This window comes from Callorhinus ursinus, unplaced genomic scaffold (assembly GCF_003265705.2).
Source record: "Callorhinus ursinus isolate GAN/ISIS: 27379988/994484 unplaced genomic scaffold, GSC_fseal_2.0 scaffold8, whole genome shotgun sequence".
NCBI lineage: Eukaryota > Metazoa > Chordata > Mammalia > Carnivora > Otariidae > Callorhinus > Callorhinus ursinus.
In genome coordinates, this window is record NW_027397070.1 from 40,314,853 (window position 1) to 40,337,732 (window position 22,880).

At 48.7% G+C, this 22,880-nt stretch overlaps 1 protein-coding gene and 1 long non-coding RNA gene across 5 annotated transcripts; one reads left to right on the forward strand and one right to left on the reverse strand.

Annotated features, from left to right (window-relative positions):
- Window positions 1–1,186: 1,186 nt before the first annotated feature.
- On the reverse strand, window positions 1,187–20,554 carry PLEK2 (pleckstrin 2). 4 transcript variants are annotated; one of them, XM_073895394.1, is made up of 9 exons: window positions 20,098–20,553; window positions 11,238–11,402; window positions 7,435–7,616; window positions 6,027–6,118; window positions 5,562–5,749; window positions 5,227–5,328; window positions 3,510–3,593; window positions 2,442–2,520; window positions 1,187–1,736 (listed from the first exon to the last, which is right to left on the reverse strand). In XM_073895394.1, exons 1-9 carry the CDS (start codon window positions 20,137–20,139, stop codon window positions 1,609–1,611), a joined length of 1,062 nt encoding a protein of 353 aa, XP_073751495.1. In that variant the 5' UTR covers window positions 20,140–20,553; the 3' UTR covers window positions 1,187–1,608. The 4 variants fall into 4 exon arrangements, with proteins under 4 accessions (XP_073751495.1, XP_073751493.1, XP_073751496.1 ...); XM_073895392.1 differs by lacking the exon at window positions 20,098–20,553 and adding an exon at window positions 19,396–19,537 and having other exon boundaries at window positions 11,238–11,437; XM_073895395.1 differs by lacking the exon at window positions 11,238–11,402 and having other exon boundaries at window positions 20,098–20,554.
- On the forward strand, window positions 7,584–15,449 carry LOC141373263 (uncharacterized). Its single transcript, XR_012379044.1, has 3 exons — window positions 7,584–7,828; window positions 11,259–11,433; window positions 15,207–15,449. It is a non-coding gene; the product is annotated as an uncharacterized lncRNA (long non-coding RNA).
- Window positions 20,555–22,880: the final 2,326 nt, after the last annotated feature.

Consider the following 22,880-nt stretch of genomic DNA (forward strand, 5'->3'; position numbering starts at 1 on the left):
GAAAGTCAAAAGTAGCTGAGAAAAAAATGGGAACATACATTTTCATTTGCTGTGTTCTGTAGCAAAACAAGACAACCAGTATGTACATGGATGATATTTAGTGAGAACCTACAGAGACGGAGGCATTGCAGTTATTACTCTGCCATCCTTTCAAACACTCTTGACCTAGCTACTTTTGTGTGAAGAACCATTATATTAAAATGGTTTGGGATTTTTTAAAAATCTAAGTACTAGTACTTTGGCAAGAGTTGCCTCAAGGTGATGGCCATCTACTTTTTCAACACAAAGATTCTGATACCCCTATACAGAACAGGGTACAATTGTGCCAATTTGGGAGTCAAGCCATCAAACCAAATGCAGTTTAATTTAGATAAACACCTGTTGATATTCAAAGAGCAATAAAGAAAGAGTTCCAGGGACATTAGACCTTGGTGAAAGGCCAAATGGAAAATGGTGCTTTAAAAGGCAGTCTCTTACAATGTAAGGAATAAAATAAAACCTCATTAGCTTGGGATTCCTGATCATGCAGGTCAGGTATTCAAGACAAGATTAAGAGGAGACAGTTCACACTATTTAAAAGGAAAATTTTTTCCTTAAGCACTTTGGAAGTATCTACTCCCCATAAATGTAAGTTACATATCTATTCATTAAAGGAAGTCTAAGCACTTGTACTTGGCAAGAATGCTGGCAGTAGCTTGTGCCAGATTACTGTATAAATTTGAAAGTAATAAAAATGTTTTTAAAGATATTGTATGATACAGACTTTTCACTACTTCAGATTAACCTCCCAACTGGTGAAGCTTCTTGGTACCTATGTCTCAGTTAATGTTCACTTTAAAACCAAAATTTCATTCCCTAATTATTTTACCGTTTACATCTTTCTCTGTCCTTTAGCAGCTCCTGCTGTGTGTCTTTCTGAATTGCCATTTTTCATAGAAATGCTGTAGTTTTACTCTGTTGTATGTGTGACTAATCTCCAACTGAGTCCATGATTTCTGTAGTGTATACTTACGCAGGCTTATTTTTCAAAGCAAAACAATGTTCAAAATTCTGCCACTATCCCCCATTTTAAGATGAAGCATGTCTTAGTGACAGAGATCACTTGAGATATTTTCATAATCTTACATAATTTGAATAGCCTCAAGCATGAAAAACCTTTGAAAACTATAAAAACTTTACACAGGAATTCTAACAGCTAGAAATGTCTGTTTTTATTCATTCCAGAGAAGGAGTTAGTTTTTGACAGCATTTCAGAGAAAGCCAACATGAGACTAGTGTTTTATTTAGTATTACAATATGGCTAGTTAGTGTTACAACAGGAAAACCTACTTTGGTGCCGGAGGAATAGCTAGCTGTGAGGATGGGCGAAAGTCAAGATGCTGATGCCTCATGGCGATTCTAGCATTTCCAGGCTGTTAACAGGAAGGTGGGGAAGGAAAAAGCACCACTGCCAATTGTGAGCAAAGGAACTCCAGTCTCACTGCAAGCTTTGCATACAAAATATACAGCGGCTAAAAGTCTTAACACACTCCCATTCTGCAGGCAATCCTGTCTGTACCATTCTGGTAGGAGGGAGGAATCCTGTTCCTTTGGGAACACATTTCCTTGTCACGTTAGCTTTTTGATAGCTTCAATCCACTCAGTTCGCTCAGCCCTGCTGCTGGCCTGGATATAATAGTGTGTGTCATCCTTGGTAATCACTTTGAAGAGATTCCCCTGGACATTCCCTTTAACCCCTAGACAGAAGAGAAATTTGTGAATATCCGTGTCTGCTTTCAGCCAGAAGTCAAACTGAGCCACAAACAAAAATACACACGATGAAGTATTTCTTACATACCAATGTATGTGGTTAGGGAATCCCACCAGATGCCCGCTTCCCTCTTTTCCTCCTTTCCACTCCCCGTCCCTCCGCTGTGCCCTCTTGGCCTGCTGCCTACGCTAACCACAGATCCACAGTTCCATTCACATCCAAGAATCCAGAATGTTCATGTTAAAAATAGGCAGATTTGGGACTTGACTTTAACTTGTTTAGCTTCTTTGAACCTCAGTTTCCACATCCATAAAATGGGAATGATACTGTCTTTCTTAGCTGGCTATTGTGAAATTAGTGCGCTAATCGATACTCACGTGTGTTGCTAACCCTTAAACAGTGTGTAGGCTGCTATTCTTAGGTGGAAGCTTATGTGCCAGTAAGCACAGAAACTGAGGGGAAAGAATACCAGAGATAAGGAGTATTTCATTGTGTTGTTAAAGCACTGAGAAGACCCCACACGCCCTTTTCCCTCATTCTGAAATTGGCTCTAAATCTCAGGCTATTCGTCGTCTCACTGAGACCGTCTCACCGAGCCCCCGTCGCTCAGTCCGTCGGCAGAGCGCCGCTGTGAGAGCGACCGGCGGGGAGCACCCCGAGGCCTGCAGGCCGGCCCAGAGCTGCACCTTACCAGTGGGAACGCCGTTATCCTCCAGAGCAGACACGAGTGAGCCGCGAAGAGAAAACCCACCCACTGGCCGGTTCTCCTCCTGCAGCAGGAAGAATTCCTAATGAGACATAGTGTGAATGCACAAAAGGGAGGAGTCGCCCTCTTGCCTGAAACCACCCTGAGGCCAGCTGACGGAGTCAGTGAGAGTCATCTGTAATAGATGAGGCCGAATTTGGACATCACGTGGCCATGTTACATGCACCCTAAGGAAGTCTGCGCTTCGTTTCACTGCCGATGGCCGGCAGGGCCACCCCACACTCCCCCCTGGCCCCCCGGCCCTCCCTGGCGTCTGCCAGGGTCCCAGAGGGCTCCTTCTCACTCCTTCAGGCACTCCCCTTAGGGCGGGGACTCTTGACAAGCTTGGTGAGGGAGGAACTGCCCACTCTTCGATAGTTCAAAAACTGAATGAAAATCATACATCTACCAAGACAAGCCTGGACAGGCCAGCTCAAAGACCATTTATCTTTGGTTTTGACTGGAATTCGATCAACTCATCATACAATAATACTTATCTTCTGAAACTCAGAGTAGCAATTCTTTGATCGGTTAGAATCAAATCATAATTAACCATAGAATCAAATCATTACTAATCACAATTAGTAAATTATGGCTTAAACAGTACATGATAAAAGAAACTTTCCACAACATCAGTGGGGACAACGGGTTGAGGGGCAGAATTCATGAGATCTCCGCACAGAAAGGGGTGAAGAGGCTGGGGAGCACCAGTTAGGAGTCTCCTTTATCAGCCCACCCCACCTTCCCCAGTCCCACAAAGAGCTTTGGAGAAACAAAAAGACGCTTTGCTCTCAGAATAATGATAAGCCTCAGCAAAGGCAACAGCGTGCTGAGAGAAAGAAGTGATCAGACCGCTGAGTGTGGCTTGGATCATGGGAGGAAAGGCATAGAGCACAGCGGAAGTGAGGGCAGGGACGCTGGGAGGAAGGAAGCAAATGCCAGCTGCCCGCTGGGCTCGGGAGACAAGTGTCTGAAGCCTCACACCCGGGTGCCGAGTGGACATGCGGCACTCACTTTGGAAGGGTCATAGTAATGCAGGAAAGCCGGATCCTTCCTCAGAACAAAGCGCCGCACCTTCCAGTTTTTCCTCTTGTGCCCCTAAGGCAAAGAAAGGGTTCAAGGCTCATCTGTGACAGCTCTGTCCCTCCCTCCCACTTCCGTGCATCAAAGCTTGCTACAGTGGACTACTTTCTGGAAGGAGTCTGCTGGAGACCCAAGGATTGCAGAGACGCAGACCTCCCTGCTCAGAGACACTTAAGCAAAAACTTGTCACAGTTAGTTGAGCTGACAGAACCAAAGAGGGTCAGCACTGAAGGGAAGGGGGAGCATCACCCAGACCCCGGTCAGGGTGTAAGAAGGACAGGGAGGCAGCAGGTGTCCACTGGACCAAGAGCTCACAGGCAAACTGGAACCCGAGGGCACCAACTTTTAAGTGTCAAAAGCAGACCTGCAGCTGCATGGATATATGCATACACATCGACAGTAAAAAACACTTTAACATTCCGCCTCAGAAAAAGTAGGAAATGATCGAGTCAATGTTAAAATCTAAATGTGTAAGATATTTTTTTTTAAAGATTTTATTTATTTATTTGACAGAGACAGAGAGAGCGAGAGCAGGAATACAAGCAGGGGGAGTGGGAGAGGGAGAAGCAGGCTTCCCGCTGAGCAGGGAGCCCGATGTGGGACTCGATCACAGGACCCCGGGATCATGACCTGAGCCGAAGGCAGACGCTTAACGACTGAGCCACCCAGGCGCCCTAAATGTGTAAGATATTGATGTGTATTACTGTCTTTGGCTTCACCCCCAAAGATCACAACGCTTCCTTAGCGCTCTAGCCTGGAGCCTCCGGAGTCCTTGCCCATCCGCCAGGCCCTGGCTACCCACCCTCACTAGACTCCCACAGGCCTGGGAGGCGGGGCCCCTGGGGGAGAGAGGCAGTCGCCGGCATGGCAAGTAATCTAAGAGCAGGTGGGGGTCCTGACATGCAAGCAGCAGGCGACAAGGACAACGTGTGCCCCAAGTAACAGGAATGGCGCCAAGCAGTGTATGGGTCCGTTGGCCAGACACACCCGTTCACACGGCGTGCAGGATTTGCACCAACACAGGCGGTGTGCAGAAGGCCCGCCTACACGTCCCGCGCCGGGACATGCTGGTTCTGTTCACAGGATGGCCTGTGTGTCAGGCACGCAGTGTGCCCATGAACAGGCTGCTCCCCCAGACGCGGGCAGCAGTAGTGACCACGGTCAGTTTTTAAACACTGACGTGACACCACAGAATGTCACCTTCAACCTACTGAAGTGAGTGGACAAAAGACTTATTTTTTGTTCAGAAAGTGTATGAGGGAGGCGTGCGGCGTCCACAGAAGAAGGCCAAGACCCCAGGAAGCGGCAGGGAGCCGAAGGCCGGCAAGTGCGTAACAGCAGCCCGGCAAGCGACACTCCTGCACACGAGCGCACGCGGCGGCTAGTGCCACACACGGCTTCTCGAGACTGGGATGGTGACTCGTGCACGTCTCCCCTGAGCCCTGGGACTCTGTGGGGGGGGGGGGGGGGAGACACTGTGTGAGAGAGAGAGAGAGAGAGAATGGGCATGTCCGTGCCTCTTGATCTGCTCTCTGCAGGTGCCACTGTATCAGGTTCTGCTGGTATCGAGCGCCCGCCTCTGGCATTCCTGGCCCTTCCCACCCTCTGGGGGCCTCTGCCCATCTCCCCGCCTCCGAGGCAGGCGTACCTGCTTGGCCAGATAGCCTTGTTTCACCACTGTGCCACTTAACTCCACAGTGCTGAGACTGATGTCTTCCTTGGAGCTTATCTTCTTCTTGTAGCTCTCAGCCTAGCGGAAAGGAAAGAACAAGGGCTCTGCTACTGAAAAAGTCCCGGTTCCAGGCTCTGGGGGCTACCACAGGGGAAAGGAAAATCCTCGATACAGAAACCTCACTCCACCTGGGGGGAAAGAGGTCCCCCAACCCTAGGCCTCTTGCCCATGACTATGCACCCCCAGCCCTCACTCTGTTATCTCCTCCTTCCTCTGCCCCAATGGCAAGAGGAACTCCCTCCCTAACTTACAAAAGTGTACAGGGCCGTGGAGTCATCCAGGAACTGTTCAGCCAGGTCTCCAGAGCGAATGGCTCCCATGCTTCGGACACCTACCGGCCTCAGGAAGTTCTCTTCCATGAGCATGGAGGCCAGGGTCACGGCCTCCAGACGGTTGGCAGAAAAGCTGTTGGAGATGAGCCAGTCCACCAGGGAGGAGCCTGCATTGGGGCAAGGGCAGCACCAGTCAGGCGACAAGCTACAGACTAGCCTCCCTGGGGGTATTTGGCTGTGACCTCATTGACCTTAACCTTCTGGGCAGCCTTGGGCTCTACCTAAGAGCAGACCCAGGGTCACACCCACACGTGGCCATCTCAGACCAGCCCAATGGCCAAAGGCCGCTCTGTCCTCAACACAGGAGGACAAGCATGGCCGAGTCCCGGGTCACTGTGGTCCAGTTTCCACCGCCCGCCCCAGCCCCCAAGAGGGGAGGCTCACCTATGAAGGTCTTTTTGTAGGTGCTTCCCTGCTCCATGTTGGGGCTTGGCCGGATTCCACCGCTGCTGTCGTGCATCTTGTCCACAATGCAACTACAGGAAGGCAAAGGAGAGGGGACCCTCATCGCAGCAACACCATGAGGGAGGGGTCAAGGGTATAAAGCAAGGGGCAACCGGTGTGATACACGTCACAAAGTGGGGGGGGGGGTATTCCCTGATGCATTGGAACTGGAGAGGAGGATTTTCAGATGTTTCGTTTCTTCTGCTCCTCTAAAAGCTCTAACGGTCCTATATGAGACAGGTATTACTTTTGCAGCAAAATTAAAGAGCTGTGACTTAAATTTTAGAGCAAAAGAACATACAATAATGATTCTCTATGATCTACATAAAGTGTGACCTCCTCCAGCTACTTCTCAAAGTCACCCGTCACTTGAGCCCACTCCTTCCCGCCTGCTCCTGCCCCCAACTCCTGCCCCCCCCGCTGCTCCTCCCCCCCCCCCCGGCCGCCCCCGCCCCCCCCTGCTTCTGCCCCCCGCGCTGCTCCTGCCCCCTGCCCTGCTCCTGCGCACCCCCCGCTGCTCCTGCCTGCTCCTGCCCCCCCACTCCTGTCCCCCTCCTGCCCCCCTGCCCCCGCGCTGCTCCCCACCCCCCACCACCATGCTCACCATGGTCTAACAGCACCCTTGCTGCACAATCAAGATTTCAGCGCCTGGCATGGAGCTCTCTGCGAGCCCAGAAAAGGACTGGTCCTGTGTCTCTGATGGGTGTAACAGTTCTGCTACCTGGGAGCTTCGGGGGCGTTGCCTGCAGAGGTAACCATCTGGGGGATGGAACTCCTTTCATACATGCCTACTTCAGACAGCTGCCTCCACCAATGACCTGCTTTCTGTTCTGTGAAGACGATTCCTGCCACCCATGGAGGACCTTTTCTCATTTCTTACCTACATCCTTGAATTGGAAAGCCCCCCGGGATGAGATTGGAGGTATTCCCGGTTGCATCTCCTGAGCACCTCGTGCAGCGAAGGGCATGCAGTCGGCACTCTATAACTGCTGCCTGAATGAATGGCTGGACGAGGAACCTCACCGAGCAAGAATACAGCTGCTACCTGAACTCATCACTCTTGCCAGCAGGCCGCAAACAAGCCCGGGGACGCGGCGAGTGGAGATCCCTAGGGGGCTGTGACGGAGCCCTGGGCACCCTGGCTGAAACTGAAGGGAGGGTCTCAAGACACTGAGGGGGGCAAAAGCAGCAGAGGTCCCACGAGGTCACAGAGGAGCGGGGCAGGTGCGTAGGGCCTGAAGGCCCTGAAGCCCCATGCTGTACTGGACAGGCCTGTGTGGCGACCTTGGGCCCCCCCCCCGTGTCACACAGACGTGCAGGGCGAGGGACGGGGGGGTGAGGCACTCACTGCAGGCTGATGTGAGGGGGCAGCTTGAAGGAGTTTTTCAGGATGTGGAGCTGCTGGACCTTCCCCGGCTGCCCGGCGTGAATAGCCCCCGTTATCTCAAAGGCCCAGGCATCCCTCTCTTCTCGGGAACAGGCCTCCAGGAAGTACTCAGTGGATGTTCGAGTCTTCAGCTTAATGAGGAGCTGCGGGAAGAGAGAGCTGGTCAGACCAGCACTCAGAGGCCTAGCAGGCAAGAGAATGGTGGTGGGCCAGCAAAGATGACAGGGCCACAGCAACCAGGGACACACAGGTCTGGCGGCTGCCAAATGCCCAGCCCCTCAGCCACATCCCAGTGGGTGGTCTTCAAAGATCCCGGTGCACACCTCAAGCCACAGGGAGCTCGTGGCCTCCTAAGGTAAGCTTTTCCTCCTGCACAGACTGTATAGCATAGGGACTGCTTCCTGGGCACTTTGCCTCCCTGCTTCTGACTCTGCCTTCGAGAACCACACAGACTAAACTTACCTCCCACGACAGCCCCTGGGCTGAAGTGGGAAATGCACTGGCTTTCAAGTCAGACCGATCTGAATGCAAATCCCAGCTCTGCCACTTAGCTACGGACACTTGGGCACATTAAGGAACCCCACCGGGCCTTTCTTCATCTGTCAAATGGGGATATGAACACCTACCTCGGAGGCACTGTTCCTTATGCTCCCTTCCGTGCTCTTGTCTTTAGTCTAAGCATCCCCAGTCTTTTGCACACTTCTCATAGGGTACGGTTTAGACTCAGCCAGCTCATGCTCTGCTACACGTTCTGCATTTGGTCAAAATTCTCAGAAGCTCTGACCCATGGAACGGAACCAGCTGCTCCGGAAAAGCTCTGAGGGACACGGGGTGCATGGGGCCTGCAGCCCGAGCTCACACTGACGGCATGGTAGACTAGCTCCATGCAGTCAGCCGAGTCCTTCTGAGGTAGGCCGCGTCTCCTCCATTCCCTAAATGTGCATTGAGGGGTTTTTTTGACCACTGTGGGATGCTGACCCTATTAAATATCATCTGAGTAGACTGGGCCTACCACTTCTGTTGGAAAACAGAGGCATTCTTTTTTAAGATTTTATTTATTTATTTGACAGAGAGAGAGCAAGCACACAAGCAGAGGGAGCAGCAGGCAGAGGGAGAAGCAGGCTTCCCGCCGGGCAGGGAGCCCGACACAGGGCTCGATCCCAGGACCCAAGGGATCATGACCTGAGCCGAAGGCAGACACTTAACCAACTGAGCCACTGGGGCACCCCAGAGGCATTCTTTCATTCCCATTCTGGTTTCCAATGTATTAGCTCCCAACTTGCTTTGGTTGCAAACTTAACATCCCTCCTCTCAACTAACAGCAAAAGCGGTGATAAGACAAGGCTGGCTCACAGTCCCAAAGAATACCATGAGTCTGTTCCTCTAAGTTAACACTGACTCACTCATCAGCACTGTGGGAGAACAAATTCAACCAGCTCCCTGTACCTGCACTATCAGTGGGCAGTCAACATTTTAATGAAAGAATTTCAGGAGAGACTATAAAATTCCATGTGAAATCCAGGCATATTCTTTTATAGCTTCGCTAATTTAAAATATATATATACACACACACACATATACATATATATATGCTTTATAACTTGTTCTTAGTGAACATACGGGCTCCTCTTGACCTCTTCCAGCTCAAGGACTCATGAACCACGCAGATGACAATCTGGGAATTAACACGAAGCTCACAACTCCAGTTAGCAAATTTAACTTGTGTCCTTTTTTGGAAGTTTTTCTATGTCTAGCCAATTTGACCAGCACTTTTGCTTTCTACCGTTCCTTAAAGAGTATTAAGGGGCATTGGGTCAACAAGTTAACCTACAAGTTCTGGGGTGTAATTTATGGAGAACTAGAGCCTTAAATTCACTTAGAAAATTAGGGTTTTTTTCTCTTAAAATCATCTCACTTATCTGTAAATTTGTCTTCTTTCTTAAACATTAATTCAGCAAACATTTGCTAATTGTCTGCTATGTGTCCAGACACCGTGTTTGGTCTTCCGATGTGACAAGGAGGAAGGTGCAGCCCCAGTCTGCCCAGGCTGGGCATTCTCTGGCATCCCTACCTCCACCCAGCAGAACACTACTTGTCCTTCTTCATCATCAGCCCATGTAGGCTGGCAGTGGGAAACTGCAGAAGGGCATTTCCTTTTTGCAGCCTCCTAGGCTGGAATGACCCTCACCACCTCCCTCTTCTTTGCCCTCAACATCCAGTCAAATATGTCCTATGGACAGTTCCTTCATAATGTTTTCTCGTGTTCCCCCTACTTTTTGCCTTATTTCATGCCTCATTATTTTAATAGCTCCCTTTTTTTTTACTTGAGAAAGATTCAAAACCATAAAAGAGTACAGTGGTTAACGTAACAAATACCAGGAAACCCACCACCCAGAAAGGACTGTCATGAATATTTTCTTATACTTGGAAGGCTTGTCAATTGGTCTAAAAGAGTCAAAGAAGAAAAACATGGTAGGGATGTCTGCATGGCTCAGTTGGTTAAGTGGCTGCCTTCGGCTCAGGTCATGATCCCAGGGTCCTGGGATTGAGTCTCGCATCAGGCTCCCTGCTCGGTGCGGAGTCTGCTTCTCCCTCTGCCTCTGCTCCCTCCTGCTTGTGCTCTCTCTCTGACAAATAAATAAAATAAAATCTTTTTTTAAAAAAAAAAAACATGGTAAGAAAGAAGAAAATGGTGGGGCGCCTGGCTGGCTCAGTTGGTGGCGCATGTAACTCTTGATCTCAGGGTTGTGAGTTCGAGCCCCACATAGAGAATACTTAAAAAAATAAAAAAGAGAAAGAGAAAGAAGAAAATGTAAGATCCCTTCTTTATGGATCTAGTAACTTATTAGGAACAGAACGCAGTTCCTCACTTTAGTCCTCCTAAGAGTGTTTTTACCCATCCATTCTCTCACTCAGAACCTTCGATGGCTCCCCATTTCCTCCATCTGGCCCCAGCCAATCTCCCATTGCTCCCTGGGTGAACATTCCCCTCTGGCCACACGGGCCATTGTTATCTCCAAATCAATCTCTCCCTCTTCTACACTTTTCCACCTGCCCATAACGTCTGCCTTTCTCCTCTTTCAGATCTTTGCCAAATCTCTATTCCTCCCAATGCTGTACCTGACTCAGCCTCTAATTACATCTTCCTCCTCTTCGGGAATACAGTGTTCTCTACAGCTAATCATGTTTGTGCCAACATTTGGAATTCTGAATGTTTTTCATTTAACCATTTGCTTTCATAATAAGATTAATAACTCAAGGAGAAACAGTCTAACCATTTTCTTCCTTGACTCCTCCAAGCCTAGCAAATTTCTTGGCACATATTGGGCCCTCAAAAACGATTGATTCAGATACCTTTTTGATGGTGGGGTTGAAACTGCACCTGACTTTTGGAACATGCACCCCCCTCAGGGGATAAAAGCCACCATATTAAATTCCAAGGTAGCAATAATTGTGCCCATATATGTAGTGCGCCTCCTAGTCAACCAAGTGCTTTGACAGACCATCACCTTCTGTCATGATCCCCAACATAATCACAGGAGATAGCAAGGTGTCATTATTCTACCCCATCTCATAGATGAGGAACTAAGGCTCAGAGAGGTTCAACTACTTGCCCAAGGTCACGCACCTGGTACATAGTGCAGCAGGACTTGAATTTAGGTTTTTCAATAACTCAGCTCTTCACCCACATTACTCTCACCAAAGAGGCCAGAGCTGGGAGGGTCCGAGGCAGGGGGAGCCGGGAAGCAGGGGCCTTCACTTACTGGTCGGTTTTCATACTCCAGGCAGGGGCAGGTGATAGCACAGCCATCCAGAAGGATCCGGCCCTTGGGAGGGGTCACCTTCCGACCCCCCTCAAGCTTGTAGTACAGCAACGTGTTTTGCCGAAGGATGAACCATCGTGCCTTCCAGTTGTGGACAATGTGACCCTGAGGACGGACAGGAGAGCCCAGCAGTAAGGTGGCTGAGGGGACCAAAAAGGGGGACAGCATTATCTGTTTTTAAAAAAACCTCATTTTATTTTTTTAATTTTAAAATAATTTCCATTCAGAGGCGCCTGGGTGGCTCAGTCAGTTAAGCGTCTGCCTTTGGCTCAGGTCATGATCCCAGGGTCCTGGGATCGAGCCCCGCATCGGGCTCTCTGCTCCGCGGGGAGTCTGCTTCTCCCTCTGCCTCTGCCTCTTCCCCGCCCTGCTCATGCTCTGTCTCTATTTCTCTCTCTCTCTCTCTCAAATAATAAAATCTTTAAAAAATAAAATAATTTCAATTCAGAGAAAAGCTGAAGAATAGTATTAAAGAACTTTTTTACAGAATCATTTAAGAGTAAATTTTTTTTAGCACTAATTAAATAAGAGTAAATTTTTAACATTGATGTTCCATCACTTCTGAATATTTTATTGTGTATCTCCTACAAAAAAGGGGAGGTGAAATATTTCCAACATAACCACAATGCAACCATCAACAGCAGGAAATTTCCATTAATATGTTATCTTCACCGATTCCACAACCCCCATCCAAGTTTCACCAATTGCCCCAATAATGTCCTTAATAGCCAAAGGATCCAGTTCAAAAATCATACCTTTTATTTTCATTTTCATGAAAAAAGTGTTATCTGTCTGGATCTCCTTGTCATCTCTTTTGAGTATGTAACAAAGACCTTTGGCATTGACCTTCTAGTTCCCAGTTAGCCTTTTCTGTGATTATAAACCTTGAAAGAAACTGTGAAGTATACAGAAGAGAGAGTTCTACCACTAGGAGATAGTCATTGCTAACACTTTGTGTTTTCTTATAGTCTTTTTTCCTCTTCGTTTTTACTTTCTGGTTTTTAAAAAAAACAGGACCATATTACCTACAGTTTTATTATCTAGTTTTTGTTTTGTTTAGCTTTGCTGAGCATCTTCTCACACCAATGTTTCTTTAAAACATGTTTTTTATTTTTTTATTTATTTTTTAAGATTTTATTTGAGAGAGAGACACAGCGAAAGAGGGAACACAAGCAAGGGGAGTGGGAGAGGGAGAAGCAGGCTTCCCGCGGAGCAGGGAGCCCGATGCGGGGCTCGATCCCAGGACCCTGGGATCATGACCTGAGCCAAAGGCAGACGTTTAGCCGACTAAGCAACCCAGGTGCCCCTAAAGAGCCTTTTTCTAAAACAGAGCAACAGATGAGGAAATGTCTACTGAGGAATTAGAAAGGAATGGGTTTAGTACACGCTCATGAAAGCAACTTTCCTGGCATATTTCCCAGAGCAGAGCCCAATAAGGACTGGATTCTAGAGAGATGCACTTTATCTGAATCAGAGGCCATTTCCCCGATTCACGCCTTTCCTTAATTTCCTAGCATTTAATTATTTCAAAGGCTCCCTGTGTTCTCACATCTGTGGTATTGGAATAGCTCAGCGTGTACCGAGTGCTGTTAGGGAACCAAAAGTTGTAGAAGGAGTTGACAGAGCGAGCACTGGACTGTGAATTTTACGTTTTGCTCTCCCCACTCTGTCCCATACTTAGGATCGACATGTAACATGATGGTTAACAGCTGTCCTTGACGTGGGTAGACAAGTTTAAAGAAACAAAAAAAGATTTGGCTCTGGCTACTCAGCCGCGGGGGTTCTTTACTGCTCTCCACGTGGCCCAGACTCGGGTCCTCTTTCTTGATGACCCCCTACTGAGGGGCTCCTGGAGCAGCATTAGCACTAAATTGCTGGCTCAAAAGCTTGTATATGGGGCGAAGGCAATCCTAGTGGATGGAATGAGGGCAGTTGTGAGGTGGAGAAGGAACGAGGGCAAAATAATCTTAAACCTTAAAACATAGGTGTTACGGGCTAAATTACGTCCACCCTCATGCACACACATTCATATATTAAAGCCCTAACTCCCAGTATTGACTGTATGTGGAGACAGGGCTTTAAAGAGGTGATTAGGTTAAAATGAGGTCATTAAGGGGGTCCTAACCCAATCTGCCTGGGGTCCTTATAAGAAAAGGACACTTAGACACACAGACATCGGGGAGGCATATGCACAGAGGAAAGACCTTGCGAGCACACAGCACGAAGTCGCCCATCTGCGAGCTGAGGAGAGAGGCCTCAGAAGAAGCCAAACCTGCTGACAGCTTGACTCGTACCCTAGCCTCCAGAACTGTGAGAAAACAAATCTCTGCTGAAGCCGTCTTGTCTGTGGTATTTTTATTCTGGCAGCTCTAGCAAACTAAAACAACAGGGAGAGGAGAAATGGGGCTTAGAGATATCAGAGAGAAAATTGTCACCAACAGATGTTGAACAGGACAAACTAATATGGAGATTCTGTACTTTCCTGGACAAAATGCTACATCTCCCAGAATCCCTGGCACGAAGGCAACAGGCGGGTGACCAGGTCGCTGCCACTCTCTGGCACGGGGAACTGATGCATATCTGACAGCAACAGGGGGAAACGGGAATTTTGGGCAAGAACAGTGTTGGAAGAACGGGTTCTTCTGACACCAGTCCCCAGAGCTATCAGTGACAAACGGCAAATAATGTCAGCAGTGATGTTCCCACTAGAAATGTCTGGTGGTGCTGTTGGGTATTTTTGTCCAGCTACATCGTCCCTAGCTATATGGCATCCCAGCCAGGTTCACTGGCCCTCCCAAATATTTCTGAGTTACTTAATAATTAATATTCCTCCATGAAATCCCCTTCTGTTCAGACTCACTAGAATGGAATGTTTATGAGCAACTGCGGATCCTGACAGCAAAGGAGAAAGGTCTGCAGAGAAAGGCTGATGAGAAAGGACTGACTGTGTAGGAAGAAATCCTGAAGCAGCTGGTGACCCTCATAAAAAATGTTCAAGTTCTTTGATCCAATAATTCCACTTCCGAGGATGTGTGCTGAGTAAATCATCTAGGATATGGAAAAGGTTTTATGTATTGAGACACTTTGAATCATTGCTTATGATAAAATAATCAAAATATTCTAACTGTGTAACAACACCGTGCCCACTGTGGCTGTAGAGGAGGGATTCCAATCCTAACAGACGGCAGGAAAAGTCACTGGTGGAACCCTCAAGGTCAAACGCAGCAGCCTGAGCCTACCAAGAATCACAGCACCCATGGTCTTCGACATAAGCAAAGCACTTTCACTTACACTTTTTTATATGATACCTAAAAATAATTCTAGTAGTTACTTTAGAAAATTTCTGAAGGGATACCTCAGGAAAGTTGATGGTTATCATCTCTAAGGACTAAGACTGGATACAGGGCAACAAGAATGAAAACTTATTTTTCAATTTACAGCCTTTACTACTTTTCTAGTTTTTTTAATAATAAGAATGTATTATTTTTATAATGTAAAATGAATTGAAATTCAAATAGACAAAATTCCTGATGAGATGACCAGGGAAATCATTCATTTATCAATTCATTCAACAATCAGTGGCTAACAACTACTTCAGCAAGCACTGTGCTAGCAGCAGGGAGACAAAGATGAACAAGATTCTGACCTAAGACAGTGGAAGAGACAGTGATGCCAGCCAGGGTGGTAAGTTCTAGGACAGACAATAGGTGGGGTCCCCCAGGATTCCCACCTCCTGATATTACACCCTTGTATAGTTTCTTCCCACAGTGTACAAGGGTTGGTCTGTATGACCAAAAGAATATGGCAGAGGGATGATTTGTCAGTTGACATTAGGTTATAAAAGACCCTGTAGCTTCAGTCTTGGGGACTCTCTCTCTCTCTCTCTCTCTCTCTGACCATGTATTCCAGGGAAAGCTAGCTGCCACATCATGACCAGCCCCTACAGAGAAGCAAGGAACCCAGGCCACTAGCCAGCAGCCGTGTGAATGAGTTTGCAGTTGGATCCTCTGGTCAGCCAAGCCTCCAGGAGACTACCACACTGGGCAACATTTTGGCTGGAACCTCATGAGAGACTTGAATCTTGCAGCTAAGGTGTTCCTGAATACGTGCCCCTCAGAAACCACGTGAGATAATAAATGTTTATTGTTTTAAGATGTTAAGCTCTGGGGTGATTATTACAGAACAACAGAGAAGTAAAACAGGTCACGATGCAAACCCCAAGAAGCAGCTCTGCTGATGGAGGAAGCTCCAAGGAGGCTGAGTGGGCTGAAGAAGGCTCCGGAAGGGCTGATGCTAGGGCTGAGTCTGGAAGGCTGAGTGGAGTTGGCCAGGTCAGGAAGGCAGGGAAGGGAGAGCTTGAGCCACTTACACTTGTGAGAAACTCCAAGTGGTTCTATCTGGCTTTAGCTCAGAGGCCTGTGGGCAAAGGACAGGGGAAGTGACGCGGGTCCAGTGGGCTTCAGGTTCCATGTTGCAAAGTTTGATCTTTATACTGTAGCCAGAGGGGAGTCCTTTAAGACTTTTAACTAGAAGGACGACAAAAAGCTTGGGTTCTCAAGTTTAAAAGATCACCCTGACCACACTGTGGCAGAAGGGCTGAATGAAGCAGGCCAGACTGCAGCAGGCAAGCTCAGCTGGAGGCTGCAGTAACAATCCACCAAATGGGAAGGAGAGCACGATTACCCCTGGTCTACAGATAAACACGCCATGCTCAGAGGAAATAAGGAACTGGTTCAAAGTCAGCAGGTAAAGGGGGTCAGAGGCCAAAACCACAGTGGTACAGCTGAAAAATATGCCAGGCCTCCTCTACCCGGACAATTTCTTCCCTCTCCAGGCTCCTTGTCTGCAAGTAGCTGGCTGGGGCCAGAGGCCCGCTGGACCACGAGCGGCTTAGGGTCCCCAGAACCTCTTTAGGGGGAAGGAGGAGAGTCCATAAGGTAGGACAGCACCTCCGCAGTTGGGCTTAAGAGGCATGGAATGTTACAGCTGGAGGGACCCTTTGAAAAAGTCCATACTACTCCCTAACTTTAATGATGAGGAAACTAAGGCCCAGAAAGTTCTTGCCCAAGACCCTACAACCCCAAAGAAGCAGAGATGGTACTTGTTATGGACTGAATTATGTGCCCCAAAAAGGTATGTTGAATTCTTAACCCCTGGAACCTACGAATGTGATCTCATTCGGAAATGGGGTCTTTGCAAATGTGATCAGGATAAGATGAAGTCATCCTGGATTAGGGTGGCCCTAATACTAATGGTGTCCTTATATGAAGAGGAGAATTTGGACACTGAGACACACAGGGAGAAGATCACCATGTGACCATGGAGGCAGACATTGTAGTGGTGCATCCACAAGCCAGGGAATGCTGTGGATTGCCTGTGTCAGATGATGGCTGGGTCTCTACCCCCCATTCCTGGCACAGAGCTCCTGAAACCCTTGCAATTTCCTGGGTGCTAGGAGCATTTTTTGTTCTCATGAGGTAACTCTGGGTAGGCTCCTGGATGAAGGCTGGTCACCATAAAGAACATGCCACAATTAGAAGCTTGATTCTCTTGAGAGGGGAGAAGGGCTGAAAATGGAGTTAATGATCAATCACATCTCTGTGATGAAGTCTCCATAATATCCCAGCAGTATGGGGTTCAGAGAGCTTCTGGGTTGGTGCATACATGGAGGTACTGAGACGGGCATGCCCGGAGAGCACAGAGAAGCTCCATGCTCCTTCCTGCATACCTTGCCCTACACAGCTTTTCCAACTGCCTGTTCATCTGTATCATTTATCAAAGCCTTTAGTAAATTGGCAAATGTAAGTAAGTGTTTCCCTGAGTTCTGCGAGCCACTGCAGCAAACTAATTGAAATGGTCATTGGAACATCCAAACAATTATCCAAACAATTAGTCCATTTGTCAGAAGCACAAGTGATAACTGGGGCTTGTGACTAGTGTCTGAAGTATGGATGGGTACAGTGGGGTGGGGGTGGTGGGGGGCAGTCCTAGGGGACTGATCCCTTGACCTGTGGGATGTGATGCCATCTCCAGGTAGATAGTGTGAGAACTGAGTTAAAGACATGCTGCTGGTGCCACAGAGAATTGCCTGGTGTGGGGAAAAACCTCCACACATTCGGTAAAAGTAAAGGAGACTCACGGGATAAAGAAACAATAGGAAGGAACAAAGTTTTTCCCTACAGGGAAAGGAAAAATCTGGGTTTTTCTTTTACAGCCTGTAAATACCAAAGCAAAAGAGGCAAGGGAGGACTCTCCCCTATAGGCTTCAGAGGAAGGATGGCCCTGCCAACACCTTGATTTCAGACTTCCAGCCTGCAGAACTCCTTCTAGATTTTTTCCTAATGCCTTGTATATTTTTACTTTTTGGGTTATCATATTATAAGCATTTTAAACATCTGCATAATCATACTTAGTCATTTATTTGTGGAGACATATAGGTAGTTTCCAGTTTTTTCACTATAAAAATAACACTTTGGGGGCGCCTGGGTGGCTCAGTCGTTAGGCATCTGCCTTTGGCTCAGGTCATGATCCCGGGGTCCTGAGTTCGAGCCCCACATCGGGCTCCCTGCTCAGCGGGAGGCCTGCTTCTCCCTCTCCCTCACTTATGTTCCCTCTCTTGCTGTGTGTCTCTCTCTGTCAAATAAATAAATAAAAACTTAAAAAAATAACACTTTGTTCATAAAGTTTTAATGGTATTTCCTTGGGATAGAGTCCGACAAAGGAAATTTTTAGGCCAAAGCGCATTAACATTGCCCTGTCATTTTCTAAGAGTGTCATCGGAGGTGTAAGCCAGCCGCAATGCCTGAAGGGCCTCAGCGTCTTCTTAAAGGAAGAGCAACCTTGCCCGTGCTGATCCCGCTTCCTTCCCCCTCACCCTCCTTTAAAGCCAGGCCAAGTGAGAGCCCTGCATTTTGCCTGGAGCTTTGCTTCTTTCATGTCTGGGCGGGAGTGAGAGCCAAATCCATCATGCCCCTGCCCGTCTCCTGCTTCACCCTCACCCGTGATGACTGTACTCTGGGCTTCCAGCTCAGGCCCTGCCCCATCCCTACCCCCCAGGGCTGTAAAGCCTCCTAAATCTATGGAATCCTATGGCCATAGCCCTGCAACTTCTCCAGGGGACACAGAGCTGCTGTTGCCACCCAGGTGGAAAGGGGTTAAGGGGAAGAAAAAGCTGAGATGGATCCGTAGGCGGGAACTGGGAGCAACCCCCCCCCCAGGTCCCTCACCTAGAAGGAAAGGGTGTGGCTTCCCCTGGCCTCCGGGGTCAGCCTCCACACTCCCGTCTTTGGAATGAGCTTTCCCCATGTCAGCCAGGCCCAGGCTTTGGGGGCTAGCCCTGTTGACTGTCCGCACTTCCCTGTACCCAGACTCCCTATGCCAGCCACCCAGGACTGGGCAGCCATCCTGAAGAGAACTCATGTCCTTCCTTCCCTGTGGCCTTCCCTGACTCTCATGGAGGCGGTGGTGGGAATCTTGTGAGGTAACCCCAGCAACAAGGGGAGGCCCCTACCAGGTAGCCCCAACTGTCTGGACAATCAACAATGCCCACCAACCCGCCTGCCCAGGTCACACTCTTCCTCTCACCTCAGGAGCTGCAGGAAAGTGGGAGGCTGCTGAAGCCCTCCCACAGGTTTGGCTCTCTGAGGTGCAGTTGCCGCCACAAACCGGGAGGGACCAGCCTATCGCTCTAACCACCGTGGCTTGGAATTTGCTACCTGCTCGTGTCCAGCCTGACCCTTGATCAGGCATCAGCCTCCCACTACGCCTCCTGCTTACAGTTTTAAGCAAACACACCCGCCCTCCTATATCAAATAATGTGCAACACAACATGGCTACATTACCTACTCAACTGAAAGCAACTGGAGACTTCGGGGGTACTCTGGCCTCCATGGGAAGTAATGCCAGGGGGAGCCCCTTCATCCCTCTTCATCCATCTCCCTCCCAAAGCTATAATCTCAGTAGAAGAGCCAAAAGGCTCATCCCCAGATTTTATGCTCTGCTGTTATGTTAGTACAAACCCTCAGGGTCAACATCAATGTTGAAAGAACTGTAAAATACCGAACCTCCTCTTGCTGCTGCTCTTTGGTTCATTTCCCACCTTGATCTGTGTGTTCTGTGTCTGTCTGGACTCTTGCACGTGCGCCGTGGCAAGGACTGAGGATGGAGGTTGGGTCCCAGTCGTTATTAGTCCTGGGGCTCGGGGCAAGCAGTCTCATCTGTCATTCACTGATAACAACACCCACCCTGCGGTGGGACAGATCAAGGCTTGGAGTCAACCTTAGTGGGTTTGCACCTGCTGCATCACCCACGAGCTCCCAGATCCTGAGCACACTGCTTAATTCACCTCCTTGAACTTTGTTTCTCCTTTGGGGAGAGGGAGGAATGCGGTGCTCCACGTGCGGGCAGTGCTTCAGCAGCCCGGGCTGCCTCCTTGCCCAGGGGTTACTGTGGAGAGTGCGGGAGATGGTGCAGAGATGGGCGCTGCGAGCCCCAGAGCACACTTACGTCGCGTTAATAGAGCAAATTTACATACGGTCCTCTCCGCATCTTAGTAAGTTGTTTTAACTAAGATGTCCGCCTCAGGAGCCGCCCCCCACCCCATACCACCGGCCAAGCGGGATCTCCTCCTTGCCTGTGCCCCGGCCGCTCTGTTCACCCGAAGCCGCCCTCCGCCCCCGGCCCCCGGTCGCCCCCGGCCCGCCGAGCCCGCCATCGGGCGCGGGCTGGGGACCCGGCTCCGGGAGCCGCCGCCTGCCGCTGGCCGCCGGGCCAGTGTCCGGAGAGGCTCCGGCGCGCTCACCCTCTTGACGAGGAAGCCCTCCTTGAGCACGCCGTCCTCCATGTCGCCGCGCGTGCCCGCCGGACCTGCGGGCGCTCCAGGTGCGCTAACCGCGCTCCTCCCGCGCCCGCTGCGCCCAGGAAGCGCCGCTTCGCGGGCGGCGCCTCCCTGGCCCGCGTCCAGAGCCCGAGGCCGCGGGGCCTCCCGGGCAGGAAGTCACGCCAGGTCTGGGTTTCTGACGCGGTTGCCCCCGCCAAGGTGCGCTAGGGTCCGCGGCTAGGCCTCCGGGTACAGAGTCTGCCAGCTCTCGGCGTCCCGCCCTGCCGTCGCCTCCGGGAGCCTTCCCGGCCCCGCGCTCTCCGACCGGGCGGGGTGCCCCATCCAGGTGCCCCCAGCGCGCTCGGCGCCCATCTTCGCCCGCCGCCAGCCTTAACCAGCTGCCTGCCTGGCCCTTGAGTAATATTTACGGAATTAAACCGAACTGAGGATTTTCAAGAATTCGGAGTCATCCCCGAGCTCAGTGGAAATGCGGGTGGGAGACTGGATGCAGTGGAACCAGGCTAGGAACTTTACCCTAGCCTCTGGTGGGGATACAGAGCAAAGTTCCCATTCGCAAAAAAAGGTCACAGGTTTAAAGAAGCAGGCACAGATTGCCTCCAAAATTCACCCTCCCACCTTCCAGTCCCCCTAAAAATGCTAGAGCTGGAGAGATTCCATCATTAGAGGCAAAATTTAAGGGAACGCAAGGAACTCAGTAATCTAGATAAATTATATTTTAACTCAATATTTTTTAAAATAAAAAATCCGGGATGAACAAAATACCAAAATTTTAAATGAGGACAAACAATTGGAGCATGAAACAAAAGGAAACATAGTAATACTGATTCTGTCTAGTAATCCATATTCAGCTTGTTCATTGTTTGCACTGTGTGTGAAGGCCCCCCCTTAGGACTGTTCACCAGGATGGGGAAAGGCCCCAGAGACCTAGAAGGGAAGAAAAGTTTCTGTCCCGAGAAAGTACCCCAGGCTGCCTTTCAGAACCAGCCTGGGGCCAATTCCCAAACCACAAAGGGCACTCCTGCCCTGGAAATGGCCCCACTTCGGGCTTCTCACTGACTGACTTCACATCTCCCAGTGAGTCCAAAAGGAATGGGGCTTCCACTCCATTTCAGAATGAACATAGACTCACTTTCTGAAGCCAGGTCTGTAGTGGGTGCTAGGTTTTATTTAATGCACAGCAACTCCATTAAGTGAGTTTATTATCCTTTTTTTTTCCTCCCTCAGCAAAGGAAACTGAAACTCAAAAGCAGTTAAATAACTTGTCCAAGGTCACACAAGGTAGGATTTTAATTATGATGCACTTGCTTCTCAGTTCTTGAGCTGGGAAGAGGAAAGAATCCTATGAGCTCTGAAATCTTGCTGGGCTCAAACCTAGGACATGAGAGGATAGAATAGGAAATTCTTATCCTCTTTGGCTCCAGGTATGGTCTGTTCATCTCCTGCATACATAACCTGCTTCCTGTCCTGGGGAAGCCCCTGGTCCAGCCCACCCCAGGTCTGACTCACTAAACTCAGAGCATGGGTCACACTCCTTCCTCATCCAGCTGTCTAGCCCACCAGGGAACTACACTGACATAAGCCTGATATAACCACTGGGAAGAGGATGAAGACAGAGGAAGCAGACGCTGGTGAACAGCTGAGACTTGGGGAAGGGAGAAGGAAAGGGAAGGAAGCTCAGAATGTAAGAGTTTATCTTGCTCTTCTAGGCAGACACCAATCCCCTCCCTCTCAAGGCTTAGGCTAATGTGGAAGGATCCCGGACTCTCTTGAAGGTCAGATAATATCTAGAATGTGTGAGTTGTAGAAAGCTATATGGTCAGTGTTTGGGTGGCCCAATGTGAAATTCCACCATTAGAGAGTCATTCCTTTAGCTATAAATAAGAATCCACTGTTTAAGATACAGCAGAGAAAGGTAAATCATGGAGTCTTACTCACAATGAATACATTGACTTAATGAATGTATCAGAATCACAGAATCAGAATCTAACTGTTAAACCATCCAATCTAGACACTTCATTTTATAAATGAGGACTCCCAAAGCCCAGAGAAATAAAATGACTTGTCCAAGGTCTCACAGCCAGTTAGTGGCAATGCTAGGACCAGAAAACAGGCTAACAGTGTAAGTACTTCAAGGCTAACTCTCAACAAATGCAGAGTCACTTTCCTCAGCAGTGTCCTGCATCAGAGTAGGACTGCCTTCCGGGAGTAACTACACAGGCTGGAAAGAGTTCTGTCTGCAAAGCCAGAAAAGGCTTTAAACAATGTTTTTTATGTTTTTTGCTGACATAAATAATTTTTGTGCTCATTATACAAAATTTAGAAAATACCAAAAAAAGATAAGACCACCCAAATCCCATTATCCGGTCAGATAAGTATTTTCACATGCACATATTTTTTATTTAAAAATTCTTGAACCTTGTCTTTTTTCATTTATAATAGCTAATAAGCACCTTAGCAGATCATTAAAAATAATTAAAAAACATAATTTTAATGGTTGAATAACATTTCATTATACCTGTATCATAATGTATTTCATCGTTTCCATTTAGGTTGAATTTCCTGTTTCTTTGTGTAAATGATGATATGATAAATACCCTAATACACAAACATTCTGCCACATCTGTTATTATTTTGGACATATGTGGGTTTTTTGAAAAAGATTTTATTTATTGGGGTGCCTAGGTGGCTCAGTTGTTAAGCGTTTGCCTTTGGCTCCGGTCATGATCCCAGGGTCCTAGGATTGA

Bases quoted from the DNA above. Each gene is read 5' to 3' on its own strand.
- PLEK2 (XM_073895392.1), bottom strand. From the start codon at position 19,513: ATGAGACTGCTTGCCCCGAGCCCCAGGACTAATAACGACTGGGACCCA. The intron at 6,119-7,434 runs GTGAGTGCCTCA...GCCTTCCTGTAG, and splicing joins CCCCCTCACATCAGCCTGCA to TTGCATTGTGGACAAGATGC. The intron at 2,521-3,509 runs GTGAGTGCCGCA...TTCCTGCTGCAG, and splicing joins ATTACTATGACCCTTCCAAA to GAGGAGAACCGGCCAGTGGG.